We start from the raw sequence: 21,625 nt of genomic DNA, 5'->3' as shown, positions 1-21,625 counted from the left end.
TAGGGAGGGCGGGAGGGCGGTGGCCGACACAGCAAAGGGATGTGCAGGGTCAGGCCGGGGAACGGGCTGCGAACAGGATTAAGGTGAGAAGGAGAGGGAGGGACGCAGGTTGCTGACTTGGGCTACTCGGTGGGCTGTGAGCGTCATTCACTGAGGGGACAGGCGTCTGGTGCCGGCAAGGTGCGCGTGCGGCGCCTGTAAAGGTAAACCGCCCACCAGGGGCGGACTTGCAGGTAGTACCGAGCCCAGAGAGCCCGCGCGCCTCCCCCGGGCAGGGCGCGCGGGAGCAGAAGGCCCAGAGCCCGGCGCGGCCCGCGTCTCCGGAAGCCGCGCGCGCAGGCGCAGTGCGGCGGGGGCGCCCCCTGGCGGCGGCCGCACGCAGGCCCGCCCCCAGCCCGGCGCCACCGCTGCCCGCCTCAGCCCAACATGGCGATGCACAACAAGGCAGCGCCACCGCAGATCCCGGACACCCGGCGGGAGCTGGCGGAGCTCGTGAAGCGGAAGCAGGAGCTGGCGGTGAGGGGCTGGCACCCGGGGAGCCAGGGTGGGGGGGGGGCCCGCGCCCGCCCCCGCCTCCAGGCCCCTGCCCCGCCGCTCCAGGCCGTTAGTTCGCGGGCGCTGCGCGGCGGTCCGGAGCCCGGCGGCCCGACGCAGAGCTGCGCATTCCGCGGCCCGCCAGCGCCTCGGCTTCCCGGCTGGGCGGCAGCCGGGGGCGGGAGGGGCGCGAGGCGGGCGGGCGGGCGGGGGCGTGGAGGGAGGATGGCGCCGCGGCTGCGGGGCTCGCGTGTGGCAGCCCGGGGAAGGCGAGCGCCGGGAGCCTCGGAGGGTGGGTGAGAGCGGGCGTGTCGGTAGGCTGAGGGAGACTGGGTCGGGCTGGCCGGTGGGCTTCGGCGGGGCAGGGTGGGAGGGGGACTCCGTCATCCAGTCTCGCCTTTGGAGGCTGGAGGAGCGCAGTCCTTTGGGGGGCTAGTAGTAGATGCATTGAATGGGATTTCTGATGGGCAGGGATGCGATGTGTTTGGGACGTCTAGCAGAGGAAGGGCGAGGGATGCCGACTCAGTCTGGGGAATTACAAATTGTGACAGGCACTCAGGGTCCCGTGCGCCCTGGCGGCCGAGCCCTCACTGCCCCCGGAGTCTTGGCTTGGGCACCTGGGAGGCCCATCTCACCTGAAGCTGTCCTCCCAGGTTTCCATAGCAACTGGCTGTCCAGTGCAGGCGGCCTTTCTGAGGGGAGGGGAGCGAGTTGGCTGGCGCTGGAAAGCTGCTCACCCTTCCCTCTCCTCCAGCAATACCATTTCTGCATGGGAGTGGAGTCAGCATGAGCCAGGGTTCTTCACACTTGGGTTTCCGTGAACCCCCTGAAGTATATACAAAATTTTGCACGTGCATGCATTTTTCAGGGGACAGGCTCTCTCTCTGTTTCATTCTATTCTCAAAGGGATCCAACAGGACAATTCTAGACTGTCTTTAATCTGCCTGCTCCTCCCCATAGCATCCATCTCTCCACAAGGGTAATTTAGTGTATTTGTGCTTGAGTTTTTAAGTCTAATAGCAAGATTTCAGTTTGGTCAGATTTAATGTTTGCATTTAAAAGGCATCCATTTCTTTGTTTTTCATCTCTCAGGAAACACTGGCAAACTTGGAGAGACAGATCTATGCTTTTGAAGGAAGCTACCTGGAAGACACTCAGATGTATGGCAATATCATTCGTGGCTGGGATAGGTATCTAACCAACCAAAAGTGAGTGTCAGAAGCCTGTGGTGTTTGTATTGTGATCTACTAATAGTTGTTTTTAGGACTCTAAGTTTTTGATAGCAACTTTGCAGGGAGGCATTATAGTAAGTGGTAGTGTGGAAAGAGGTTTGGGCTTGAACTTGGACTCACACTCAGCCTCAACCTCACTCACTGAGTAATCCTAAACAAATCCTACATCTGTGGGATAGGGAAAGTCCTGCCTATGGCACAGGAGTGTGTGAGGCTTAAATGAAATACAGCATATAATACCTTACACAATAGCATTCTAGTAGTGTTTTCCACATTTTAATCAGTCATGAGTTCCACCCTCACAATATTTGCCATACCTATTACCAACTGTACCATGATTTATTTAATAATAGTATTCTTGAAAACTTTCTAAACTTTTTAAAATTTTTTAAATTTATAGAAAGATTGAAAGAGCCCTGGCTGGTGTGGCTCAGTTGGTTGGAACCTACCAAAAGGTGCCAGGTTCCATCCCTAATCAGAACACATACCTAGGTTTTGGGTTTGATCTCTGGTTGGGGTGAGTGCCAGAGGCAACTGATCGATGTTTCTCTCTCACATTGATGTTTCTTTCTCCCCCTTCCTCTCTCTAAAGATCAATAAAATTGAAAAAGGAAAAAGAGAAAAAAAGTGAAAGAATAGGAATAGTATATGAACACTTGATACCCTTCAGCGGAATTCACCAATTGTTAGTTAACTTGTTGCCACATTTGTTTCCTCTCTCTTCTCTTTCTCTATAATATATATAAACATACACCTATATCTGCATTAAATTTTTTTAAAATTTTGAAATAATTATAAGTACATAGGAAGTTACAATAAAATACAGAGAGGTCCCATGTACCCTTCCCCCAGTTTCCCCCAGTGGGTGTTATGTAACTATACTAACAATATCAAAACCAGGAAATTGACATTAGTACAATGTGTGTCTGTAGTTCTCTCATTTTTATCATATGTGTGGATTCCTGTAACCACCACTGCAATCAAGATACAGAACTGTTCCATCACCATAAAGACCTCTGTTATGCTACTCCTTTATGGTTGTGTCTCCTCTTCCCCCCTATACTTTGTTGGGTTTTTTCGCTAACCCTTTTAAAAGTTAGAAGCAGATCCCATGACACATTGCCCCTAAATATGTCAGTAATTATCTCCTAAGAATAAGAACATTTTTCTTACCTAGCCATAATTATGCTGAGAAAATTATCACTAATTAATAATTGTATCACCTAATATACAATCTTTATTCAATTTTCCCTAATTGTCCACAACATGGTTTGCTACCTTATTTTGATCCAGTCAGAATTTTTCATTGCATTTGGCTGTGATATCCCTTTGGTCTCTTAATTTAGGAGTGTCTCCCATCCTTTTTGGTGGTGAAGTAGTTGTTTATGACATTGTCTTGTAGAATGTCCCAATTCCAGGTTTTTCTTATTTCGACCTCATGAGAGACCCTTTAACTATTTTTGGTAGAAATGTTGCATTAGTGATTTGTGTACCTCTTTTGTTTACCTCTATTTTATCAGTAAGCACATAGTGTCAGAATGTCCCATTATTGGTGCTGCTAAGTTTGACCATGTGATTTCTCCATTGTAAAGTTTATTTCTTTTCTTTGTAATTAACATATAAGTTTGGAGCTTATACTTTTAGAAAGTGGGAATATACTGCCCCCCCCATTTTTATTCAGTGGTTTTAGTCTACATTGTTGATTTCTACCTGAATCAGTTATTATATGGAGGTTGTAAAATGGTGATTCCAATTTTACTATTCCTTTTACATTTATTACTGGTATTCTGAAAGAAGAGCCTTCCCTTTTTATCTTCTCTCCCTTTCATCCTCTTCATCTCTCTCTTTTGTAGCACCAGATATTCATGGGTTGTTTTTTAAAAATTACTCTTGAGCCCCGCTGGGCATGGCTCAGCCGTTGAGTGTTGACCTAGGATGCAGGCAATCGGGGTTCTATTCCTGGTCAGGGCACATGCCTGGGTTGCAGACTCGATCCCCAGTCGGGGACATGCAAGAGGGAGCCGATCAATGACTCATCATTGATGTTTCTCTCTCTCTCTCTGTCCCTCTCCTTTCCTCTCTCTGACATCGATAAAGATATATATAAAAAAAATTACTCTTGAGATCTAGCACTGTCACTTTTTTATTATAGGGGTTTATTTTTTAGGATAAATTAATTTATTGAAATATATACAGAGAAGTGCAAAAACTGACATATCCATCATTTTTTAAAAATTTTCACATGAGGATAGGTTTATTGATTTTAGAAAGAGAGAGGGGGGAGAGAGAGAGAGAAACACCGATCGGTTGCCTTGTACCTACCCCAACCAGGGATTGAACTCACAACCTGGTGGATTCTGACTAGGAATTGAACCTGCAGCCTTTTGGTATACAGGGTGATGCTTCAACCAACCAGCCACCCGGCCAGGACTCCCATCATTCTTTTTTTTGTTTTAAAAAAATATATCTTTATTGATTTCAGAAAGAGGAAGGGAGAGAGAGAGATAGAAACATCAATGATGAGTCATTGATCGGCTGCCTCCTGCACGCCCCTGACTGGGGATTGAACTTTGATCTCCTGGATCATAGGTCAGTGCTCAACTGCTGAGCCATACCTGCTGGGCCCATCATGCTTTTTGATGCTTAGTTTATCCCAAATGTGGCCAGAGGGAGCCTCCTTAAGCTGATTCCTTTGTGCTTTTGACATGATTCTATTAGTTTGAACACCTTGTTCCTTTCTGTCACCTTTTCCTTTTCTTGTCCCAGACCATTTTTCTAAGGAACCCTGTTTTTTTTCCTTTAAATTTTTTTTTTTTTTAATATATCTTTACTGATTTCAAAGAGAGGAAAGAAGAGGCAGAGAGAGAGATAGAAACATCAGTGATGAGAGAGTCATTGATCGAGCCCACAACCCGGGCATATGCCCTGACTGGGAATCGAACCCTGATCGCCTGGAACCTAGGTCAATGCTCAACCGCTGAGCCACGCCCAGCCGGGCTCCTTTAAATTTTTAAAATTTATTTAACAGACACTTCATACCACTAGTCTATGCTAGTTTGGTGGGGGTTTTTTTAATCATTCAAATACATACATACTAAAATGAAATTGATTATGAACCAACCACAATGGAGCACATTCTATACATTGGAAACCATTGTTGTCTCCCCACATAGGCATTCAGTGTAAAGGTTGTTTTGGTCAATCCAAGTGGTATAGAGGTAATAAAAGAGTTTCTGAGCCATAGACAAAGCTTGGTGCTCATGACGAATCCTTGTGTGTGTTTTAGAAACTCCAATAGCAAAAACGATCGAAGGAACCGGAAGTTTAAGGAAGCTGAGAGGCTCTTCAGTAAATCCTCAGTTACTTCAGCAGCTGTAAGTGAAGTGGGAGGGATCTTTATGTGGCCTCTTGTTGAGGAAAGCCTCAGTTAAATTTCTGTGAGTTTTCTCTTTCCCTTCTGTCTGTGAGTGCTCTCCCTGTGATAATTTTTCTTATAACTAGTGGTTTTTTCTTTTAGGCAGTAAGTGCACTGGCAGGAGTTCAGGACCAGCTCATTGAAAAGAGTAAGTTTACTTTTCTACTTTTTCATCAGTTTATTTTGAAGCTACCATAGTTCCTATCTTTTATGCCTATCCAGCAGTGTATCTGAAGACTGCATCTCTTACCCTTTTACGTCTTCTTTCTAGAAGTTAATAACCTCTTACTGTATCTTTAATCATGTCTTTCTTACGAGAAAGAGATGACCATGTCCTTCCTTCCTGACTCTTGTATCACAGGAAGGTTGATGTTAGCTGCTCAAAGACAGAAAGATACGTCTTCACTCCTGTTAAGTCTTTGGGAATTTTTATAAGTTAAAAAAACCTTTTATCATGGAAAATTTCAGACATATCTAATAAATCCCCATGTTCCCAACTTAATAATTTTTAGGAAATTCTCAACTTAATAATTTTTAGGAAAACAGAACATACCTGTGTGTTCTTCAATATAAAATAGAGAGTAGATGGTGTTTACTTTGTAGAGAAATTGTGTCATTCTCTGTAAGTGAGCCATACAGCGTAATTATGTTCTAATTTCTAGTTATGGGATATAGACCTGTACATTTATCCAGAGTCAGACTCTGTAGCTGAATTGAATGTTCTCCCTGTGCACTGGGTCACTTTAAAATACAACCTGCTGGTTTGGATCAGTGGTTATAGTGCCAGCCCGAGGACTGAAGGGTTTGATTCCAGCCAAGGCACTTAACTCGGTTGCAGGCTCAAATCCTGGCCCATTCGGTGCAAGAGAGGAAGGCAGCCAGTCCATGTGTCTCTCTCACATTGATGTTTCTGTTTCTCTCTCTCTCTCTCTCTCTCTCTCTCTCTCTCTCTCTCTCTCTCTCTCTCTCCCTTCTACTCTCTCTGAAAAGCAATGGAAAAAATATCCTTGGGTGAGGATTAAAAAAATTTTTAAATATAGCCTGCTTTTTGTACTGTGGCTGCATGTACTTCTTTCTGATGGCATATCTTGTGGGATCCAGTTCTTTTGTTTGCCTTGGGGCAGTGGTTTGAGGCGAAGGGATTTTGGTGGTTTGGGGCGAAGGGATTTTGGTGGTTTGGGAATTAGAACCACTCAACGACTTCAATTTTTATCTCTGTGTACAGATTCTAAATTTTTAGCTCTATCCTTAACCCCTTTCCCCAGCTTGAGTGATACAGTTCTAGAAAATGTGTTCTATACATTTCCATTCAGATATTCAAACCCGAACATTTTGTCTAAAACTGAGGTGTTCTGTTTCCTTTAAAACATGTCTGCCCAATTTTTCTGTTCTCCATCATTCAAAACTTTGCAGGCATCTCTGCTTCTTTTTGCCAACCTTATCAATTGTACCAAGTTTTTAAAATTTATTTTTCTTTTGCTATGACTGTCAGTTAAATCTTATTGCTTTCCAGCTAATGCCACTTGTAGAATGTAGAGCCGTTTCATCTGCTTTGTAGAGTATGAGACTGGTAAGGAACACTGTGGATCTTACTCTTGTGAGTCGAGATGGAATGATGTCTGACTCCTCAGTTTTCACAGAGAGCCTGTTATCCTGCCCCTGACTTAGTAGGTAGTTTAGTATATATGCTCTGTACCTAGTTATTCACACAGAGTAGCTAGCTGTCAGGAAAAGATTTTTAAAGCCACTCCTTTCAGAAGCTTTCCTGAGAAAGTACTTACGTATTATAGAGTTTCTGAAGCGTGTGCAGACCATCCTACCCTAAGATCTTCCTCCTGGATTGAACCTCACCTCGGCAGTATATCATATTTGTGTTCCTTGGTCTTCCCTATAAAGTTGCATTTGGTCTTGTAAAATGTGTCTCTATTTACTGTGAGAGATGTTGCAAATGTTGTTTATTGTCATTCTGATTATCATCTTCTTTAGAAATTGTTGTTTTCTCTGAAGGACTAGTTTTTTACTGAAAATCTTGTACTTGACTGCCCCTCTTTGTATGGGTGCTAAAATGCTTAAAGCTGAATTTGTGGTGCCCCTCTAGAAAGCAAAGAGGAATTTATAGCATGCATTTTAGGCTGAATCTTAGTACTATATCCAGCTTACTTTCCTCTTCTATTCTTCTTTGCCTTATCTCATTTTAAATTTATTTTAGTGGATTACATTATATGAATCTTGGCAAGCTGCCTGGAATTTTTTTTGGAATAAAGCAGTGTAGAGAATTACACAAATTCTGGAGTTTGTTAATTCAAATGGTCAGAGCCCCTTTAAAGTAATTCTTTTGCATTTTATCTCACTACCTTTATCATTACCACTTCCCACTGCTATTTATAAGATTTTATATTTGTCTTGATTTTCTGCAGTTAACTACAATGTGTCTAAGTTTGAATTTTTATTTATTTATCTGGCTTGGGTTTCACTGGACTTGTTGAAACTGTGTTTGGTATTTTTTATCATTTCTGGAAAATTCCCAGCTGTTATCTTTTCAGATACTGCTTTTGTTACATGCTTTCTCTCCTTTCCTTCTGGTACTCTGGTTCACTGCATGTTAAACCTTCTCATTTAAATCTTTACGTCTTTTATTATCTCTTCTGTATCTTATATCTTTTTGTCTCTGTGCTGCGGATGAGTAATTTTTTTCCTGACCTACCAGTTTCTAATTCTCTTTTCAGTTAAATCTGATTTCCCTTGATTTTAAATCTTTTGTTATTACAATTTTATTGTCACAAATTCTACTTAATTATTTTTAAGATCTATGTAATTTTGCAGTAGTTTTCTTTGCATTTATTTTCAAACTTTTACTTCTTTAAGTCTAGTAAGCATAGTTATTCTATAGTCTGTATTTAATTTCAATTTCTGAAGTCCTTAATGACCTGTTTTTGTTTGTTGTTTCTACTGGTCATTACTCATGAAATCTAATCTCCCTGTGTGCTTGGTTATCTTAGTGTGCTGCTCATTATTATTAAAAGTATTCATAGAATAATTTGAGGGCGAGGGTGAAGGTACTGTCTTCCAGAGAAGACTTAATGTTTGCTTCTGCTAGGCGTGGGGACCTCTTTAAACCAAGTTCAAGGCTTGAGTGTCCCTGAATGGCCCAGGTGATTCAAACTAAGCTTTAATTCCGAGAGGAAGGAATGGTCTATGTTGTGCCTCATATCTTTTCCTTTGTACAGAATCTCTAATAACCTCTGAATTTATCTCAGATAAATCTCAGAATTTCTGTATAACAAATCTTGTGGAATGATTTTTGGTTTTGATCTTTGGTGGCAATGAAGCAAACATTCTTTTCTCTTAGAATTCTGACTTGTATATCCTTAGATCTCAAGGATTTTAGAGTTTTGCACTTTTGGCATTTTATTTTCAAACCATTTTGAAAATTTTCCTCAGAAATGCATTGCTTTCTGCTTTCTTTGGCTTCAGATGTACCCAATTAGAATAATAAAGTATATTAGCATGGTCCCTAAAGGGGAACGTTATGCAGATTTGTGAACCATTGTGTATATATTATTTTTAAAATATATCTTTATTGACTTCAGAGAGAGGAAGGGAGAGGGAGAGAGAGATAGAAACATCAATGATGAGAGAGTTGTCATTGATCGGCTGCCTCCTGCCTGCCCCCAACTGGGGACTGAGCCCGCAACCCGGGCATGTGCCCTGACCTGGGAATTGAACCGTGATCTCCTGGATCCTACTTTGATGCTCAACCGCTGAGCCACGCCTGGCCAGGTCCATTGTATATTTTTTAAAAAAAATAAGAAAAAACAGGCAGATTTTATCCAGTTTCCTTTAAAGGAGCAGCACAGTCTCTAATGTTTGTTTCACTGGACTCCTCTGGAGCTTTCGTCAAACCAGATCCCCTCAGCATTGATGCCGCTCCAGTGTGTAAGTGTACGACTGCGTGAAGCCTTGTTCTGGGCACCTTCCTTGCCTCCTTTAAGCGTTCGTGCTGCTCAGAAGTTATTGCCTTGACACTATTGAATGGGTACTTCTGTCTTTTAATAAGTAGAGTGTCTCGTTTGTAGATTTATTAAACTTAATCAAAATCTGATGTTCTTCCCTCTAAAAATGAGTTGCTTACTTTTATGTCAGTGAGAAACAAGCTTATGTGTTCTTCCATGGTGGCAGCCCCATCTGGTTAACTGACTCGCTGATGCACTTTGAGATGTTGTCACCCAGCCCTTTTGCCATCACTCCTCTTCTGCTTCCTTGAGCCAAGGAAGAAAATTATTCTTACTTTATGGTCTCACTTTGTATTTTAACAGTGTTTCGTTTCCCTGGCTCCAGTTCCTCTTATAAACCACTTCTAGCCTAATAACCCTAAAACACGGATTTGTGCAGAGATCTCCATAAATATTCATTGCTGGATGTCACTTCTCTGTTCAGAGATTCCTGATGGCTCTGCCTTGTTATATCCTGCTAACAACCATTTTATTGCAAGTAGTCTTTACTGTTTGTTTAAAATTTGACTTGCGTGCTTATAGATCTCAAGGATATTGAGATTCAACACTTACTATGTTCCAGACAGCAAGCAAACACTTTACTTTCATTATCTCATTTAGTCCTTAAAGCTAATCCTTGAAAATTGGGAACATTGTGGTAGTCCACTGTCTAGCCCAATGCCTCATCCATAAGAGATACTCAGCACATGAAAGAAAGAATTCTTACTTTACAAATGGGGAAACAGACTTAGAAAGGTTAAGCCACAAGTCAGTTCTCTTTACTATCACCTTGTACTGTCTCCCTAGATGAAACCCTTTACTTACTCTGACATTTATGAGTCCTCTTGGCCTGCCATTCCATTTCACCTCTCATCTCTTAAGCTCTCTGTTTAAATGATGTTGTTTGATTCATTTGTCCCAAATATACCTTGTGTTTTCTCACCTCTACGCTTTTGCTTGTGCTGTTTTTTGTACTTATTTTGGCTTCTCATTTTTCAAGGTCCAGTTTAAATTCTACCCCTTCAGTGAAGCTTTTCCTGAGTAATTCACTCTTTCTTCTCTGACTCTTATGATACCTAATAGCCACATCAGTACTTTGGTGTATCAGTTACTGCTTGGCATGTTACCTTCTCCATCCATAGGGCTTTGATTTGATTTACACTGTTTTGTATGCACTTGTGTGTTTACCTTATAGAATATGACCAGTTCATCCATTTACTCAGTACTCCCATAAGCATCTGGCCCACAATGAATAAATAGTTTGTTTTGTTCATCATTGTCTTTTAATTGAATTGCCCCATCAAATTTGGTAGGGCCAGATTAGACGGGCAGCTCAGTGGCCAGTGAAGGTTCTCAGATTCCTGCCAGCTTTAGTCAGGAAATGTGTGTGGCCCTTGTTGAAAATCAGTTGATCATAAATGTTAAGGGTTTATATCTGGCCTTTGAATTAGCTTCCCTGGTTTCTGTATGTCTGTTCTTATGCCCGTACTACACGCTCTTGGTTACTGTAGTGTTATGTGATAAGTTTTGAAATTCTTTTGCTAATTTTTATATGAAATCCATTTTTCCTGAATTGTAGAAGGCCCAGATTGAGCAGTATACTTTTTCTAGCTTTATAGCCCTAGAGCTCCCTCTTCTGTTGCTTTCATGAAGTGATCAAAAATAGGATTTCATGATTTCTGAGATCTGGTTGTTTCTCTTGCTTTTTGGGGACCATCTCTTCTTTTACTTCTTGTGTCCATATGCTACTCAGTTCAAAGTCTCTTCCCAGCAGTTTATAATATAAAGACATCAAAAGAAGAAAACTGGCTCCTCCTCCTACTGTCTGCATAACCCCTTTTGACAAATTTTAGAAACAGCTAGTATACATGTTTAGGATCCTTCAATAGTTGAGTAAGGTGAAAATCTTCACCCATCCTTTTCTATTTAGAGTTTCAAGAAATTTAGGAAAAAAGAAAGTTTACATTTACCAAAATATATGTAATTGTTATTATTATTATTATTATTTTTAATATATCTTTATTGATTGCAGGAAGAGGAAGGGAGAGGGAGAGAGAGAGAGAAACATCAATGATGAGAGAGTCATCTTTGATTGGCTGCCTCCTGCACGCCCCCAACTGGGGATGGAGCCCGCAACCCGGGCATGTGCCCTGACCGGTAATCAAACCCTAATCTCCTGAATCCTAGGTCGATGCTCAACTGCTGAGCCACACCAGGCTGGGCTGTAATTATTCTTAAAATATATATATTTATACAAATTGTTCTTGACCTTGCATATTTAATATTTCTAAGGGATGTTGTAAAATTGGGACTATGTGTCAGCTGAAGAATATTATTACTCTTTTCAAAAATAATATTCTTAAGATTTCTGAGAGTAATTTAGGTAATGGGGCTCTTCTCATGGGTCTCTTTTCTTGATAGAAAGATGGGTTCCTGTATGATTTGGGAAAGGAACCAGGGCCAACTATAGGAAGTTTTTCCAAGGTCATCTCTCACCTTCCTGTATAATTATTAACCCTAGTAGTATATTCTGTGTTTAAATAACCTTTATGCAGTGAGTTTATCCATATATTAGTGCTCAAAACATCTTTCCTGACTGACAGATTGCCTGAGTGCTGATGATGCCTCTGGGGATTTGTGTTCTTCCCTCCAGGGGAACCAGGAAGTGGCACAGAAAGTGATACTTCTCCAGACTTCCACAATCAGGAAAATGAGCCCACCCAGGAGGACCCTGAGGATCTGGATGGATCTGTGCAGGGAGTGAAACCTCAGAAGGCTGCTTCTACTTCCTCAGGGAGTCATCACAGCAGCCATAAAAAACGAAAGAATAAAAACCGACACAGGTCAGTGGTAGGGACCACCTCCCACCTCCCACACCCAGATCCCCCCCCAACCTACCCCCATCCGCCCACAGCTTCCATGACCATTGCTGTGTAGGAATTTTACTAGAAAAAATTCTTTTTTTTTCTCTTTTCTTTTTTTAAATATATCTTTATTGATTTCAGAGAGAGGAAGGGAGAGGGGGAAAGAGAGATAGAAACATCAATGATGAGAGAGTCATTGATTGTCTGCCTCCTGCACACACCCAACTGGGGATCAAGCCCACAACCCAGGCATGTGCTAGAATATAAATTCTTCAGGATTGGTTTAGTCCTTCTGTGCTGTTGGAAAGAAGTTCCATTGGTCCACATGAACAGACTAATTTTTCTCTTTCTAGGAGAGGAATTAGTGGGCTTTAGCATTACCATGCAGGAGGACAGCCTTCTCACTGTTTCTACTGTGGAAGAATTTTATCCCATAAAAATTTTGTTTAATACAGTGAATTTGGGATCCTTTTAGAAGTGGGAAAAGGGAAAAAGGAATGGAGTCTGTGTAACAGTATTTGAAAAATGCTGCTAGTCCATGTTGGGAGGCTGCATAGTGGGATAAAGTCCTTTGCTCTTAATCCCAACCCCTGCCTGCTTTTGTTTCCTCGTGAATGGAGAGGACCCATCTGATATGCCTTTTTTTCTTTAAAGTGCAAGTTTTTTGATTGCATCTGATTTCTCTTTTTATGCATCTGCAATGTGCTGATTTCAGATATCAGAGGAAGAGCATAAAGTCTGCAAGATATGGGAGTGCCTTTCTAGATAACATTTGTCCACTGTGTTTTTTTGCAGTTCATAATGAGATAGGAATGGCATCAGTGGACAGAGGGGTCAGGTATCACCCAGAGAGGATTTTAGCATTCATTCTGCTTGGGGTTTGTATGATAATATGGGGCTTATTAACTCAGATAATTGGAAATTACACAGCTGCATTCAGAGAGGGTATAGTTTCTAGAGTGAGGAATCTTGCCCTGGCCTCAGACCTTCTTGGAGGCATAGAAACCTGGTATCCATAGGCTAGCTTTTGTCCTACTCCTCTTGGGAGTCTGTATGCTGAGGAGATGAAAGGCATGCAAGGGATGGGTGGGGTTCCCTGTCCCCCGGTTTGCTTCTAGGTTGGGTTGCTTTACAGAACTGTAGGATTTTCCTTCATACACCCAGGGTATTAAATTGTTAGCTCTGTGGATATTATGGCACACGGGAATAATGCAGAATTAACTCTGACTGGTCTAAGCCTCCTTGGAATAAACTGATTCTTTCATTCTTTTAAGAGTTTTTATTGTCAGTGATGGTGGTGGTTTTTAGACTGCAGAAATAGTCTTTCCTCCAAATACTAAGTACTGCTAGCTTAGCATTTTTCTGCAAACCACAGATCACCTTGCCAATCTCATATAAGAGCAGTAAGAAATAGCAAAATTACATCTCTTTTTCTTTTTTGTAAGGCTACATGTTTGATCACTGTGATAGGACTGATGCTAGCTTATCACAAATAGTCACAGAGAATCATACTCTTAAAAATATTTTTTAAAATTGTCAAGATAATTAACTGTCATGCTCTGTGTTGCTTTTATTAAATTTACTCCAGTGTCATTTTAAAGTAATGATGCTTTTCCTATTTCAGTGTGTAGAATATGGGGAAATGTCCATGAAAGTTTCAGTTACTGATAGCAATAGACACTCTTTAGATAGCTGTTGTTTATTTCAGGTAATACTTCATTTCCCTCAGTGACATGATCAGCTGGTGATAAAATGAACTTAGGCATTGAACCTAACTTTCTTCTTGCAGGTTTCTAGTAGATTTCTGTAGGAACTTCACTTCTTTCCACACTTTTCTCTCCTGGCCCTAGAAGCTAACTCCTAGAAAAATAACTAGGATTTATAAAGATCTTTGATGCTAGTTATTGTTTTCACAAATGGTGCTTTCTGTTTGGAAAGCAGGATCCTTTGACCATTTCCTTGGTTTATCTGGCTGGGCTTCCCCCTTAGAGCAGAGTAGAGCTATTTACCTTCTAGGGAAAACAGGTTGAGTATGCCTGACTGGCAGCTCAGTGGCCAGTGAAGGTTCTCAGATTCCTGCCATCTTTAGTCAGGACATGTGTGTGGCCCAAACCCCTCGCCCCTGACTAATGCCTTAGTGGGGGTGGAGCACTTTGTACATATTTGTAAATTCGCACCCAGTATAGTGCTTGTTTCTCCTCCAATGTGCCACGCCCCATGTAGTCAGATAAAGTCAGTAGTAAATTATTTCAACAAATGGCTGAGTACCTACTATGTGCCAGGCACTGTTAGTGGTGAGTAAAGCAAAGTGGAAGTAAGTATGTTACTTTAGCAAAAAGGAATAACTTTTGAATTTGTCCTCTTCAGGAATATGAAAATTTATCAAATTTTTAGTATTCATAAATGATCACACTGTTCTGAATTTTATATTTTACATAAATTATAAATATCTGAAAAATTTCGGTATCTTAAAAGAAAAAAGTTGAAATAATAACTTACAGCTGCTCTTTTAGGTTTTTAGTACTATACCAAACCTTAGAATTCTAGCTTTGTGAAGTTTTCATTTTGTAGGTACAGTCTACTTTGTGAACAAAGTTAAACGAGGCTGAAAGTTAAATTTTTGATAGTTCCTGGTTTGTATACTTACTGTATGTTCTTTCCCAGAAGTCTTGAGTGAAACTGTTGCATAAGAGATATTGACTTCAGGCTTTCTTCCAGCTTCATTCTTGCAAACATTGATCAGGAGGAAAAGATAGCCATTTTGCATATTGCTTTGCCACCTATCTGTAGTCTGAAAGGTTAGAACCAGCAGGGGTGGTGTCATGCTCTGGGTTAATGTTTGCTTTGGAGGCCTGCCCAGACCATGGTTATCAATGCTGGCCCGAAATGACTTTCTCGTACTGCTCCTATCCGGGTTCCTGAGGCTTGGGTCCTGTGGGTGTCAACTTTTCTTTGTTTTCATAGGGGTGCTGCAGACCTTGGTGTTCCATAACTGTAGTCCTGACACAAACAGTTAACTGCCATCACCAATTCAGGCTCTGCAGTTTCTGGAACAAGACTCACCTATCACTGAAGTTCATTCATTCGACCCTTGGCTTCTAAAATGAATGCTGTCGAAAAGGAGTACCATGTTCCCTGGACACGTTTAGAACATATAACTTGTTTAGAACATATAACTTGTTTAGAGCATATAACTTGAATTAAAAGTTGCAAAATGTTTTCTTTTAAAAAAATGTATGACGTTTTTATCTTTTGTTTTATTGCAAGTATATTTTGCTGAGTTGTTAGTACTGTCTTCAAAGCACCTTTCATTATATGACTAAACCTTTCTTTTTCTGTTTCTTCTAATGCCCTAATTATACTTGTCATTACAATTAAATATTTCCCAAGTTCTAACTCTAAATCTGACAGCTAATAGAAGGCCTGCAGGTATCTAGTTTTCTAATGAAATAACTTTTCCTTTCATAGTCTGTTCTTCTGATATGAAAACCATTCAGGGAAGGCAATCTCCCAACCACAAAATCTTTGGTGCTTTAATGTTTGAAACTTTATGGCTTAAGATTCTTAAAACTGGTTTTTGTTTCTATAAATCTCGCTAGGGTGGCTAATCAACTAATTTATTCAATTAGTATATTAATTTCTATTGCTTTCTTCCTTTCAAATGCTGCCCCTCAGCCCGTCTGGCATGTTTGATTATGACTTTGAGTAAGTTTGATTTGAATTAGTATTTGTGCTGTGTTGTTTAGTGTGTAGAGACCAATATGCCTTTTTGAGACCTTTCTAACCCATAGTTTATCTGTTTAATTGTAGGTATGTATATTAGGTTAGGCTGGGAAGTTTTTTTTAAAAACAGAAAAACGTGATGGAGGTAACATTTTATTTAATAACTTCAGCAAAATTAAGTAAACTTCACTTTTATGCATTTTAATTGCTTTTAAAATAGATAACTTTAATTCATATTTAAATTGATTTTCTGGCTTTGCTTCATAAGGAGATTAATAGTTTAAGATCTTGATATTTTGCTTTGGAAAATTTAAAAACTGAAATTTGTTTAATTTCTTTTGTGTTTCATGTCCGGAAATACAAACTCCTAGTCTCTTTCCTATTCTTAATCATTATGTGTCTCAGTGATTATCAGTGATATAGTTACAGAGCTAACACGTTAACATAGAGCATGCCTTCTTAATTCAGTCTCTTTAATGCGTAATTTTGGAATAATTTTTAATAATTATGTGGCTTTCATAACTGCTCTATATTTCTTTTTGAGTCATCTAAGTTTGCCTTGTGGCAGGAGTATCTGCTCATGTTTTTAAACACTTGCTTAATAATACCTGGATAAACAACTAAATATGACATAGTCTAGTGAAGAATGTGGATTTTACTTAACCAAATAGTCTTTGTTATAGCTTGTGCCCTATGCAGTAGCTGATTCTTGGATTCTTTTTCTGTAAATTGAAATGCAAATATCTTTATCTTTCCTATACAGGATTGATCTGAAGTTAAACAAAAAACCACGAGCTGTAAGTATCAGCCAGACCATTTCAGAGAGGCTGGTAATATTGTTGATGATTAGAAAAATAATTAGAAAAGTGTCTTCAGAACTTGAGTGTCCCCAATTTGGGGTCACAACTCTAATTTTTAAAATCTAGGGTGTCCCTCTATATACACTTCAACTTTTAGGTGTTATTTACTTTCTTTATATTGGAGAGAGAAAGGAGTTATACATTTATACTGAAGAGAACTTCCCTTTGCTTAAATAATGAGTTAATACTAGCTCTTTTTTTTCCTGACTGGTGAGCTCAGGATGTCTAATAATTAGGGCAGAATAGGTGTTTCGGCCCCTTTGTGGATTCAGAAGACAGGTCACTTCCAGGTGTGAAATACTGTACATTACACTTGAAATAGAATCTTTGGCCACAGAACGATCACCTAGCAGAGTTGTTTATGAGATTTACAATTTTTTTTAGGTTCAAACCAGTGTTCTGCTGAGAGTAAATTAGGGCTTTGTTTTTCTCTTTAGGACTATTAGAAGACTCGTTAGTGCAGAAACTTCCAGGCTGTAGAGCCCTGCTTCCCTCCTCCGACCTCACAAAGATAAATATCCCTTGCCTGCGTGCGTGGCCATCCACCTCTGCTTTCCCAGACCCGGTGCCTGTGACTGAGTCGTTGTCCTGCAATGTGGTGACAAGTCATTTCTGTAAGACCACATTGGATCATTTACCCTGTGTCATTCTTAGTAACAGAACTGCAGGAAGACCAAGACATGGTTATAATCCCAGCAAGTTGCTAACTGAATCTCCCTTCTTGGAACGAACATCTCCCCCCAACCTGGCCGGCACCAGCTTCATCTGTGATACCCATCAGGGAATGGTCTCTGCTTTTGTTTTATGATGAAAGTAGAGCACTGATCACATTTCAGAAGGAGGCTGTAAATACCTAGCATTTTCTTATGTTGTTTGTGTTTTATTATTTTTCTATTGTTTTTATCGTCTTATTTTCTTTTGGGGCTTTTTGTAATGACTTTGTACAGCTCATACCTTCCTGCTGACATATCTAATAATCTGTTCCACGGAGTTGCCAATGTTCTTAAACTGAAAGTGACCTAGTTTACCATAAACACAATGGGGAACTTGGCTCTTTGGTTTCTTGCAGGGGAAAGGTAAAGTGTGTTTATTTAATAATTTACCTATCTTAAATCTTTTTGAGTTGGAAGCAGTTTCATGTTCAAGGAATAGGAAAAACTGAAAAGCATAAGCTTAAATCAGTCCTTTTAAAATATTTTTATTCTTTTGTATAAATAAAATTTCACAGGCTTTGACTTGTCATGCTTTACTTTTAAACCTGAGATTTTTTTTTCACTTTTATTTATTCGTATCATGCCTTATGGAAATTTCTTTTGCCATCTTTTCTCTCTTTGCTGGTATTTACTAATTAAATAGGGCTTGAAATATCACTAAGGCATATGGAAAGGCTCAAAATTGCACTCAAAGCTGATACCATACGGAGTTCTTGAGCAAAATGAAAGATAGAATCAACGGGAGCCAGCAGCGCCCAATGGATCCCTCATTCTTGGAGACAGATATGGGCCCAGGAACTTGCTTATAGTTGTTATTGGCCTGTGAAGCAGTTGTGATCTACCTCGGCTGCACAATTGGAATCAACTGGGAAGCTTAAAACAATACTGATGCCTAGGTCCCAGCCCTAGAGACTGGGCCAGGGTACAGTCTGGTTATGGGGATTTCCTTTCAGAGAGTCCCTGGGTTCTGATAGGGAACCAAGTCAGGAACCACTGCATTAGGAGACTGGATGATGTGATTTAAATCCTGTGTTGTGAATCAGTCTATGGGATAAGATTTGGGTCCTCACCTTTCCTTTGACTCTATTTAGTCATAGTCCTTTGCTTATGCCTCTATCTTTGTTAGGAAAAAATGTTCCATTTGTGAATATTGGTAGAGCTGAATGTGGGTGGCGTCGATTATCAAAATAATTCTACCTTGTCAGATGTGCAAAAGCTTTCACTCTTGTTCTCAAATAAACTTTTTTTTTTTTTTGACTCTGTGGCTATTTAGGTGTCTTTGGCTCTGTCTTTTGTAGCAGAACTCTGGGGTATGCCAGGGAAATAGTTTCTTATATTTAGATTGTTCCTTTAAAAAACCAAAAACAATGGAAACCAGAAGCATTGTGTCCTTTGTCAGTTTGTCTCCTTTCCCGGAGGGAGGGGGAGGGATACCTACAGTTTCCTTAACTCTGTGGAAGGCACCTGGCAAACCTAAAAGCATTTCTCTCATAGTTTGACATTTGCTGGAGATACAGTAGGGCTGCTCTTAAAAAGGTGTATTATTGAAAAGCAGATCTATGTGCGTGAATACACCCCCATGTGTATATATGATCGTAGAACCAGTCTGCTTGACACTTTTTCGGTGAAGTTTAATCATTGATTAGGGGAACCTCCTAGTTTTCCTCTAAGTTGGCCAGATGTACTGGAGAATTGCCAGTCTTGAGAGGTTGCTTAGGTCCCCTACATTGGGTGGTTTAGGAAAAAGCGCCAAGGGGGATACCTGTCTACCATGCTTGTTATACTTGTAGCCTCAATTATAAACTAAGTTTGCTTGACTTTATTTATTTTAATCCTCACCAGAGGATATTTTTTCCCTTGCTTTTTTATTTTTTAAAATTTATTGTTGAAAGTATTACAGATGTCCCTTCCCCCCCCATTGATCCCCCCTCCCCCCTCCCCCCATGCCTTCACCATGCGGTTGTCTGTATCCATGGGTTATGCATATAAGTTCTTTGGTTATTCTCTCCCTCTCTCCTTCCCACCCCCCACTCCTGCCTTCCCTCCGAGATTCATCAGTCTGTTCCATGCCTCTCTGACTCTGGATCTCTCTTGTTCATCGGTTTATTTTGTTCATTACATTCCACATATGAGTGAGATCATGTGATACTTGTCTCTCTCAGACTGGCTTATTTCACTTTTTTAGCATAATACTCTCCAGGTCCCACCATACTGTCTCAAAGGGTAAGGGATCCTTTGTTTTTACAGCTGCATAGTATTCCATGGTGTAAGTGTCTGAGAAGATGCTTGATATGATTTCAATCTTCTTGAACTTGTAGACTTGTTTTATATCATAACGTGGTCTATCTTTGAGAATGTCCCATGTGCACTTGAGGAGAATGCATATTCTGCAGGAGAAATGTTCTGTAAATGTCAGTTAAATCCATCTGATCTAGTGTGTCATTTAGAGTCATTGTTTTCTTGTTGATTTTTGTTTAGAAGATCTATCCAGTAAAGTCAGTAAGGTATTAAAGTTCCCTACTGTGACTATATTGCTGTCAATCTCTCCCTTAAAGTCCTCCAGAAGTTTTTTCTTTCTTTTTTTTTCCAGCCTGTGTGACTGTTGTCCTGAGGTGGGTCTCTTGTAAACAGCATATATTTGGGTCTTGTTTTCTTTTCCATTCAGCTTCCCTATGTCCTTTGATTGGAGCTTTTAATCCATTTATCCTTAAGGTTATTATTGATAGGTACTTATCTATTGCCATTTTATTTCTTTATGCCTGTGTTTCTCATTCTTTCTATTTCAACTTCTTATTACAGCAGTCCCTTTAACATTTCTTGCAATGCTGGTTTGGTGGTGATAAACTCCTTAAGCTTTTTTTGGTCTGGGAAGCTCTTTATTTCACCATCTATTTTGACTGATAGCCTTGCTGGATAGAGTAGTCTTGGTTTCAGATCCTTGTTTTGCATTACCTTGAATACTTCATGCCATTCCCTTCTGGCCTGTAGAGATTCTGATGAGAAATCAGCTGACAGCCTTATGGGAGTGCCTTTGTAGGTAACAGATTGCTTTTCTCTTGCTGCGTTTAAGATTCTCTCTTTGTCTTGAATTTTTGGCATTTTAATTATGATGTGTCTGGGCTTGGGCCTTTTTGGTTTCTTGCTTGGGACTCTGTGCCTCCTGAACTTGGGTAACTATTTTCTTGACCAGGTCAGGGAAGTTTTCTGCTATTATTTCTTCAAACAGGTTCTCTAACCCTTGCTTACTTTATAGATCTCCTGGTACTCATCTATGATGCAAATACTTTTATGTTTCATGTTGTCCCATAGCTCCCTTAAACTGTCCTCCTGTTTTTTAATTGTTTTTCTTTTTGGTTCTCTGATTGAGTTATTTTTTCTACTGTCTTCTAATTTGCTGATCCAATCCTCATTTTCCCCTAATCTGCTGTTTATTCCTTCCAATGTTTTATTTTATTTTCTTTCTACTATGTCATTCTTAATTTCCTTCATGGGTTCTGTTTCTTTTCTCATGCTGTTGATCATCCTTATGATCAGTGTTCCCAACTCTGTATCTGATAAATTGCTTATCTCCTTTTCATTTAGCTCTTCTTCTGGAGAATTCTTTTGTTCTTTCATTTGGGGCATGTTTTTTTGTCTCCCCATTTTGGCTGCCTGTTTGGGTTTGTTTCTAGTATTGGGTAGATCTTCGAGGACTCCTGGTCTTTTGGATGATCTCTGGCTCAGGCCAATGTCAGACACTGTTTGTGACTCGCCTTGAGTAACCTGCTTGAAGTTTTCCACAGTCCACAGCTTGTGGCTTCCTCTGCTGGGGCTGGGTGTGTTTGGACAGGACCAAGATGCCCACCAAGGTCTGCTTTTCTGAGCCCAGGGTCCAGAAGGAAATCAGGCAGACTCAAAGCACCCAGAGGCTGTTATTCAGTCTCTTAATGAGCCTCAGGCTGTAGAAACTTCACAGGGTGGGTGGCTAATTGTTATGAGCCTCTTAATGAGCCTCAAGTTGTAGAAACTAAACGGGGGAGAGGATTTCCAGCAGGGCAGGGCAGTTGCTTCCCCCGCAGGCAAAAGCTACTTGGAAGGTAAGTGTCTGCCTGAGAAAAATGTCCTCAGCCGTGTGGGGGAATGACTCAGCACCAGGGATCCAGATGGCTGCCCTCTGAGCTCTATTCCTGCTGCCAGCACCCCTGGATTCTCCTCACACAGCTCTAGTCCACTCTCCCTTCTCATCCGGAGCCTAAGGTGAGTGGCTGCACAGGAAACTTTGTGCGTTGGCTGTTTAAGAGGGTGCCTGCATT

General features: G+C 40.6%; 1 protein-coding gene across 6 annotated transcripts; it reads left to right on the top strand.

The window, feature by feature from the left end:
• The first annotated feature begins 424 nt into the window (after positions 1-424).
• On the top strand, positions 425-18,713 carry MEAF6 (MYST/Esa1 associated factor 6). Of its 6 annotated transcripts, none has more exons than XR_015715020.1 (9): positions 425-516; positions 1,627-1,742; positions 5,053-5,140; positions 5,284-5,329; positions 11,827-12,016; positions 15,713-15,742; positions 15,848-15,905; positions 16,524-16,557; positions 17,058-18,713. XR_015715020.1 is itself a non-coding variant. In XM_087820313.1 (8 exons), exons 1-8 carry the CDS (start codon positions 427-429, stop codon positions 17,064-17,066), a joined length of 603 nt encoding a protein of 200 aa, XP_087676439.1. In that variant the 5' UTR covers positions 425-426; the 3' UTR covers positions 17,067-18,713. The 6 variants fall into 6 exon arrangements, 2 of the variants coding, with proteins under 2 accessions (XP_087676439.1, XP_087676440.1); XR_015715021.1 differs by having other exon boundaries at positions 15,002-15,742; XR_015715023.1 differs by lacking the exon at positions 15,713-15,742.
• The last annotated feature ends 2,912 nt before the right edge of the window (positions 18,714-21,625 follow it).

This window comes from Miniopterus natalensis, chromosome 9, assembly GCF_054644295.1.
Source record: "Miniopterus natalensis isolate mMinNat1 chromosome 9, mMinNat1.hap1, whole genome shotgun sequence".
Taxonomy (NCBI): domain Eukaryota; kingdom Metazoa; phylum Chordata; class Mammalia; order Chiroptera; family Miniopteridae; genus Miniopterus; species Miniopterus natalensis.
The sequence above is the reverse complement of the archived record's forward strand: the minus strand, read 5'-3'. Positions and strand labels throughout refer to the sequence as shown.

Excerpts from the sequence above, each read along its gene's own strand:
- MEAF6 (XM_087820313.1), top strand. The coding sequence starts at position 427 with ATGGCGATGCACAACAAGGCAGCGCCACCGCAGATCCCGGACACCCGG. Across the intron at positions 1,743-5,052 it reads AGGTATCTAACCAACCAAAA|AAACTCCAATAGCAAAAACG; the intron begins GTGAGTGTCAGA and ends TGTGTGTTTTAG. Across the intron at positions 12,017-15,712 it reads AAGAATAAAAACCGACACAG|CCCGTCTGGCATGTTTGATT; the intron begins GTCAGTGGTAGG and ends GCTGCCCCTCAG.